This window comes from Hemitrygon akajei, unplaced genomic scaffold, assembly GCF_048418815.1.
Source record: "Hemitrygon akajei unplaced genomic scaffold, sHemAka1.3 Scf000050, whole genome shotgun sequence".
In the NCBI taxonomy this organism is placed as follows: domain Eukaryota; kingdom Metazoa; phylum Chordata; class Chondrichthyes; order Myliobatiformes; family Dasyatidae; genus Hemitrygon; species Hemitrygon akajei.
The window spans coordinates 975,436-983,840 of record NW_027331936.1 but is presented as its reverse complement, the minus strand read 5'-3'; the positions used below and the strand labels follow the sequence as shown (position 1 = coordinate 983,840).

Sequence of the window (8,405 nt, the reverse complement as noted above, 5' to 3'; positions counted from 1 at the left end):
AACTGCAGAATCTCTTTTGTTTCACATCTGCATTTGTAAGGGGAGTGAACTTTGGCATTAGATACACGAAATGCCTGTTGATATTGAGTGTATCGTTTATGGGAGCCGCTTTCTGCGTTAAGAAAGCTGCTGAGTTTTCTACACACAAAAAAAAACTAAGATATGGACATGAAACCGAAGCTTGCAGAAATTTTTAATGGCACCGTGAGTACCCATAAAGCCGCGCGATTAAAATTTCGCTTTTGTTTGAAGCACCGATCAAATGCGCAGGCACAGGATTGCTGCCGTCTCCGATAACTACGCATGCGCGCAGTATACAAAATGTCGGGAGGAGCGGAAAGGTAAGGGTTTTTTCGACTCTAATTGAGTGACAATTGCTGTGAGAACCGGAGACTGTAGCCCGCAAACTCGGCACAGGCAGGTCTTTTTCCTCTCTCTGAGCCCCACGATGTGTATACGGGCCCCGGACAGCTTCCGGCTAATCGGAATGGGAGCAGATAGATCTCACAAACAGAGCTGAGCTCGAGCAATCTGAATGCAAGGATTAGGAATTCGGAGAAAAGAGAACAAAATCTTTCTATCAGCTGTTGAGAAAATCACCTTTGTTCTGCCTCCAACCGCAGCAAGAGAAAACCGCAGCTGCTGGAAATCCGGAGGAATTTCACACAAAATGCCGGAGGAACTCAGCATTAGTACTCTTTCCCATAGATGTTGCCCGGCCTGCTGAGTTCCTCCAGCATTTTGTGTGTGTTGCTTGTTCTGGAGTTTTCTACACGTAAGGATATGTTTTGACCTATTCTGTCTGGGTACATAATGATATCAAACAACTTTGCACTGGGCAACAAGTAGCTTTCAGATCACAAATGTGCCAGACTCCAATGAGGCAGACTACTGCCCTTCCCTTCATATTCATTGGCATCACCAAGTTCATCACCGTCAGTCACCTGAGGGAGGGTTCAGGGGAAATATGTATGTCCAATACAGAAACTGGTGTTACCTGTGTGTATTGTGGTGATGCAAAAATTGCTGGAGAATTTGCAAGTGGGAAGAAGGGGAGTGATATTTGGAAGTCCGACTTTTTAAAGCATCATTTAGCAAGAAAATTACATACAGTGACATGCAAAAACTTGGGCACCTTTCTGTTCCTGTGAATAGCTAAGCGAGTAAAACAAAGACCGGATTTCCAAAAGGCATAAAGTTAAAGATGACACACTCTTTAATATTTTAAGCAAGATTACTCTTTTGTATCCATCATTTACAGTTTCAAAATAATAAAAAAGGAAAAGGGCCTGAAGTGAAAGTTTGGGCACCCTGCATGGTCAGTACTTAGTAGCAACCCCTTTGGCAAGTATCACAACTTCTAAATGCTTTCTGTAGCCAGCGAAGAGTCTTTCAATTCTTGTTTGGGGATTTTTGCCCATTCTTCCTTGCAAAAGGCTTCTAGTTCTGTGAGATTCTTGGGCCGTCTTGCATGCACTGCTCTTTTGAGGTCTATCCACAGATTTTTGATGATTTTTGGGTCGGGGGACTGTGAGGTCCATGGCAAAATGTTCAGCTTGCGCTTCCTGAGGTAGTCCATTGTGGATTTTGAAGTGCATTTAGGATTATCCTGTTGTAGAAGCCATCCTCTTTTAATTTTCAGCTTTTTTACAGACGGTGTGATGTTTGCTTCCAGAATTTGCAGGTATTGAATGGATTTCAGTCTTCCCTCTACCAGTGAAATGTTCCCCGTGTCACTGGCTGCAACACAAGCCCAAAGCATGATCAATCTACCCCCATGCTAAACAGTTGGAGAGGTGTTCTTTTCATGAAATTCTGCACCCTTTTTTCTCCAAACATACCTTTGCTCATTGCAGCCAAATAGTTCTTTTTTAACTTCATCAGTCCAGAGGACTTGTTTCCAAAATGCATAAGGCTTGTTTAGATGTTCCTTTGCAAATATCTGAAGCTGAATTTTGTGGCGAGGGCACAGGAAAGGTTTTCTTCTGATGTTTCTTCCATGAAAGTCATATTTGTGTAGGTGTCCCTGCACAGTAGAACAGTGCACCACCACTTCAGTCGGCTAAATATTCCTGAAGGTCTTTTGCAGTCAAACGGGGGTTTTGATCTCCCTTTCTGGTCATCCTATGAGCAGTTCTCTCGGAAGGATTTCTTGGTCTTCCAGGCCTCAACTTGACCTCCACCGTTCCTGTTAACTGGCATTTCTTAATTACATTACGAACTAAGGGAATGGCTACCTGAAAACGCTTTGCTATCTTCTTATAGCCTTCTCCAGCTTCGTGGGCATCATGTATTTTAATTTTCAGAGTGCTAGGCAAGGACTTAGAGGAGCCCATGGCTCTGATTGTTGGGACAAAGTTTGTGGAGTCAGGGTATTTATAGAGCTTTGAAATTTGCAACATCTGGCTTTTCCTAATGAAGACTGTAATTACTTGAAAACACAATAAAAAAAGTTTAATAAAAAAAAAAGACTGAACAAGCCATTGCTCTAACAAGCTAATTAAGGGCTGGACCTTGGTAACAGTTATCTGAGAGCTCAAATCTCTTGGGGTACCCAAACTTTTGCATGGTGCTCCTTTCCTTTTTTTTCCACTCTGAAATTGTAAAAACAAAAATAATACTCTAATCTTGCTTAAAATGTTGAAAAGAATGTTTCATCTTTAACTTCATGACTTTTGGAGATCAGTTCATCTTCTCAGGACTTTATTCCTTGGAATGTCGAAGATTGAGGGGAGATTTGATTGTGAAAGAGGGGCATAGATGGTGTAAATTCATTTTTCAATCTTTTTTATTGATTTCCAAATAAAGAATATACAAATCGGAAGAGGAGTTTAACAAGTAGATAATATAAAAGACATATAAACAGCAACAGTAAAAACAAAAAGTATATAATATCAAAATCAAATAAGTAAAATATTGTCCTGTTATATATACAATGGTCAAAAAAAAACTATAACTCATAATAATCATAAAAAAAGATTGGAGATTTTATTGATAAGGAAAAAAACCCACTAACTAAACTGAAACAAAAAACAAAAAAAAGAAAGAGAAAAAAAGGGAAGAAAAAGAAAGATTGGGCAGTCCAATTGAGGATAAAATTAAAGAAAACAGAGAGAAAAAAAACACATCCTTCCAGTCATCTCCAAACCTTCATGGATAAGGATTTTCCCCGAAGAGAATTAAAAAAAAATCAATTTAAATCATGTGAAAATATTGAATAAAAGGTCGCCAGGCTTGTTCAAAATTAAAGGATGTATCAAATGTTCGGCTTCTAATTTTCTCCAAGCTTGGACATGACATAATGGAGGAGAGCCAATAGAAAACAGTAGGTGGGTTAGATTCTTTCCAATGTAGCAAAATAGCTCTCCTAGCCGGTAAAGTTGAAAAAGCTATCACATGTTGGGTGGAAGCAGACACTTTGCTTGCTTCCTCTGGAATAATCCCAAAAATTGCTGTAAGTGGATTAGGTTAAACATCCATATCTATAACTTCAGATAATATTCCAAACACATTCCTCCAAAAATTATTTAAACTTACACATGACCAAAACATATGAGTTAAAGTAGCCATTTCTGTGTTACATCTGTCTCAAATAGGGCTTATATTCGGTAAAATATGCGCCAATTTATCTTTGGACATATGAGCCCTATGTACTATGTTAAACTGAATTAAGATATAGCATGACCAGATAGATGAATTATTGACTAAGTAATAAATTTTACTCCGTTGATTATCTGAAAGTGAATGTTGAAGTTCTACTTCCCAGGTACGTTGAACCCTATCATTAGGCGACATGTGAGCATTCATTAACTGTTTATACATGATAGCTATTAATTGTTTTTGAAAAGGTTTAAACTGAAAAATAACGTAAGCCAAATTTGAAGAGCAGGCCAAGGAGTAATTCGGTAAAAAATCATGTAAGAAATTCCTAACCTGTAAATACCTGAAAAAATGTGTATTAGAGATATCATATTTATCCATTAACTGTGAGAAAGACATTAAACAATCTTGTAAAAACAAATCTAAGAAAGTCTTTATTCCCTTAATTTTCCATGTTAAAAAAGCCTTATCCAAAGTTGATGGTTTAAAAAAGAAATTAGAATAAACATTACTAGAAAGTAAAAAATAATTTAATTCAAAAAATCTATGAAATTGAAACCAAATTTTAAAAGTATGTTTAACAATAGTGTTAAGAGCTTGTCTACCTATTCTGGAGAACGAAAACGGAAGAGGAGCTCCTAATAAAGAAGCTAACGAAAACCCCATTACTGGATTTTCCTCCAACTGTAACCATGAAGGGCGATCTTGGTCGTCTGTATCATAAATCCAAAAAGTAATATAACGAATATTAATTGCCCAATAATAACATCTAAAGTTTGGTAAAGCCAGCCCTCCATCTTTTTTTGATTTTTGCAATAAAAGTTTATTCACTCTAGAGCCTTTATTATTCCAAACATAAGATAAAATCAAAGAATCTATTTTATCAAATAATGTTTTTGGAACAAAAGAGGGAACTGCTTGAAATATATATAAAATTTTGGTAGAATAGCCATTTTTATAGCATTTATTCGACCTATCAATGACATCGACATAGGTGACCATTTAGAAAGCGCCGTTTGAGTATATTCAACTAAAGGGAAGGTGTAAATTCAAGCTGGCTTTTACCACTGATTGGTGTGGGACTACAACCAATGGCCATTGGTTAAGGGTGAAAGGTGAAATGTTAAGGGGAACATGAGGGGAAACTTCTTCACACTGATGGTCATCTGGGTTTGGAATGAGCAGCCATCACAAGTGGTGCATGTGAGCTCAATTTCAACATTTAAGAGGTTCGTGTAGGTACCTGGATGGTAGGGATATATGAGAGTGGGCTATTTAAATAGTTCAGCACAAACTAGATGGCCCAAAGGGCCTGTTTCTGTGTTGTACTTTTCTACACGAACCTGAAATATTACAAACATTCACTCTAAGCCCTTTTAACAGCTGTGCGGACCAACCATTCATCTCAGCAGGAATTTTTTATATGGCGTTAAAATTGTGGCACTTTAAGTTAATAATACATAAGAGAACATCCCAGTTGCACGTCAAGAAAGACTATTTGTGTGATACTGTTTCAGTTACTGTGGGGCCAGGCACCCATGCTGCTCAGCAGGAGCAGGGAATAATACCAATGGAGAGTCAAACTGAGCCAGGTCACAGATTGGAGACGGCAGAAATGCCCCATTCTTATAGAGACAGGAAGAGCATCAGGGAAGTGATGGTCATTCCAGATACCAGCACTCTGCCCAGTCAGGAGATGATTTCTCTGTCCAACTTGGGTAGGACCTCACTGTAACAGTGTGATACCAGATCAATCCTTGGCAACTCATGTAATCTCATCTGAAATGTTGTCCTACACCCATTGATGGATTTTGTAAATCTTTTTACAGGTTAAAAACAAGAAGGAATTTGTCTCCAGGAAGCTCAAACACGGCACACCAGTTTTGTTGTCTCTGTCTAGATATTTAAGAAGTGGAGCAAGGAATTCAATCGACCATCCTTCCTGCTCAGACTGGGGGGGGGATTCACTTGGTCATTTGACCAACTGGCACGCCCGTCATTTTACACAGGAGAAAGGCCTTTCACCTGCTCAGACAGTGGGAATGGATTCACTCGGTTATCTCAACTGAAGGTACATCAGCAGGTTCACACTGGGCAAGGCCATTCTGTGTGTGGGAAATGATTCTGTTGGTCATCCCACCTGTGGACACACCAATCAGTTAGATCACACTGGGCACAGGCTGTCATCTGCTGAATTTCGGGGAAGGGATTCTCTCGGTTATCTGATATAATGGCTCACCAGCGACTTCACACCAGGGGGCGGCCGTTCACCTGCATAGTCTGTGGGAAGGGATACACTCAGTCATCCCACCTACTGAGCCATCAGCGAGTTCACACTGGGGAGAAGCCGTTCACTTGCTCAGCCTGTGGGAAGGGATTCACTGAGTCATCCAACCTACAGAGTCATCAGCGAGTTCACACTGGAGAGAAGCCGTTCACCTGCTCAGAATGTGGAAGGAGATTCACTGTGTCATCCCACCTACTGGTACATCAGCGAGTTCACACCGGGGAGAAGCCGTTCACCTGCTCTGTCTGTGGGAAGAGATTCACTTGGTCATCCCAACTACTGGCACACCAGTTTGTTCACACTGGAGAAAAGCCGTTCACCTGCTCAGAATGTGGGAAGGGATTCACACTGTCATCCCGCCTACTGGTCCATCAGCGAGTTCACACCGGGGAGAAGCCATTCACCTGCTCTGTCTGTGGGAAGAGATTCACTGCATCATCCAACCTACTGGTACATCAGCGAGATCACACTGGGGAGAGGCCATTCACCTGCTCAGTCTGTGGGAGGGGATTCACTCAGTCATTCAGACTACAGAGTCATCAGAGAGTTCACACTGGGGAGAAGCCGTTCACCTGCTTAGTCTGTGGGAAGAGATTCACTGAGTCATCCAGCCTACAGAGACATCAGCGATTTCACACTGGGGAGAGGCCGTTCACCTGCTCAGTCTGTGGGAAGAGATTCACTGAGTCATCCAGCCTACAGAGTCATCAGCGATTTCACACGGGGGAGAAGCCGTTCACCTGCTCAGTCTGTGGGAAGAGATTCACTGATTCATCCAACCTACAGAGACATCAGCGAGTTCACACTGGGGAGAAGCCATTCACCTGTTCAGTCTGTGAGAAGGGATTCACTGAGTCATCCTACCTACAGAGACATCAGCGAGTTCACACTGGGGAGAGGCCATTCACCTGCTCAGTCTGTGGGAAGGGATTCACTGAGTCATCCAACCTACAGAGACACCAGCGAGTTCACACTGGGGAGAAGCTGTTCACCTGCTCAGTCTGTGGGAAGAGATTCACTGAGTCATTTAACCTACAGAGACATCAGCGAATTCACACTGGGGAGAAGCCGTTCACCTGCTCAGTCTGTGGGAAGGGATTCACTCAGTCATCCCACCTACAGAGTCATCAGCAAGTTCACATTGGGGGGAAGCCGTTCACCTGCTCAGACTGTGGGAAGAGTTTCACTCGGTCATCCCAACTACTGGCACACCAGTCAGTTCATACTGGGGAGAAGCCATTCACCTTCTGAGTCTGTGGGAAGTGATTCACTCAGTCATCCAACCTACTGGTGCACCAGTGAGTTCACACTGGAGAGAAGCCGTTCACCTGCTCACTGTGCGGGAAAGGATTCACTACCTCATCTAAACTGAAGGTACATCAGAGCGTTCACACTGGGGAGAAGCCATTCACCTGCTCAGTCTGTGGGAAGGGGTTCACTGAGTCATCCTACCTACAGAGACATCAGCGAGTTCACACTGGGAGAAGCTGTTCACCTGCTCAGAATGTGGGATAGGATTCAATCAGTCATCTCAACTACTGGCACACCAGTCAGATCACAACAGGGAGTGGCCTTTGTTATGAATCCCTAGGTTTCGTTTGCTGTGGACTGTCATTTTTAGAGAGAAAGTGTGAGGTTAAGAAGGTGAATCAGTTTGACTTGCAGCTTGTTTAGTTTTAACCGAGGACATGGACGCTCAGAGTCAGACGGAGATGGAGGAAAAATGGAAGGATCGAAACCAGGGAGCTCGTGGCCAAGGGTCATTTTTCAGAAATTTCCTATGCCCACAAGGGCAGGTTAATTATCAATTCACCGTATATCGAATGTGTGGTTGTCACCTCGTCTGATCCATAGGTTTGGATCGGATTTGGCGTATCCTGTGGAGACCACTTATGTCTTACCCTTTCCTGGGTGTGACGACGATACCTCTTGTGACAATTCGCTTTCGGTGATAATTTGTATGTGGATTTGGAACGATGGATAAAATCTACAGCGACTGTTCTCTCATTTTACTGCCGTGGAACCTGTGGAATTCGACATAATTGCCTTCTCTCGACATTTACCCTGGATTACAACTATCTCTCTCTGATCACCTATTCTGTGGATGAACTGAACTTTACCATCTCAAGACTCAAAGCCTTGTTTCCCCCGAGCTCAGTAGTTTGGGAGTTATATTTACACACATTTATACACATAACACTAAACTTTTGATTAAATTGTTTAAGTTACAATTTTATAAGTAGTTACAAATAAAGACAGTGGTTTTATCATCAAAACTGGACTCCAGGTGTAGTCTATTGCTGCTGGTTTGTTTCTAAAGCATTATGGTTCATAACAAAATTGGGGCCTGCGTCTGGGATATGAACAAATTTGGGGGCTTATTGATCAAATAATTATCAATCTGATTGGGGAAAATCCCTTTTGATTTATTTGTGTATGGAAATCAGCAGCAATGGATATTTATATATGTCTGGAAGCGCCAAACCCCTGAAGCATTAGGAAAAGCAAAAAAGAATGA

General features: G+C 41.6%; 1 protein-coding gene across 1 annotated transcript; it reads left to right on the top strand.

Annotated features, from left to right (window-relative positions):
• Positions 1–317: 317 nt before the first annotated feature.
• Positions 318–7,846, top strand: LOC140721064 (uncharacterized). Its single transcript, XM_073035927.1, has 2 exons — positions 318–341; positions 5,430–7,846. Exon 2 carries the CDS (start codon positions 5,831–5,833, stop codon positions 7,136–7,138), a length of 1,308 nt encoding a protein of 435 aa, XP_072892028.1. The 5' UTR covers positions 318–341; positions 5,430–5,830; the 3' UTR covers positions 7,139–7,846.
• The last annotated feature ends 559 nt before the right edge of the window (positions 7,847–8,405 follow it).

What these genes read in the sequence shown, in the direction of transcription:
- LOC140721064 (XM_073035927.1), top strand. Translation starts at nt 5,831, where the DNA reads ATGGCTCACCAGCGACTTCACACCAGGGGGCGGCCGTTCACCTGCATA.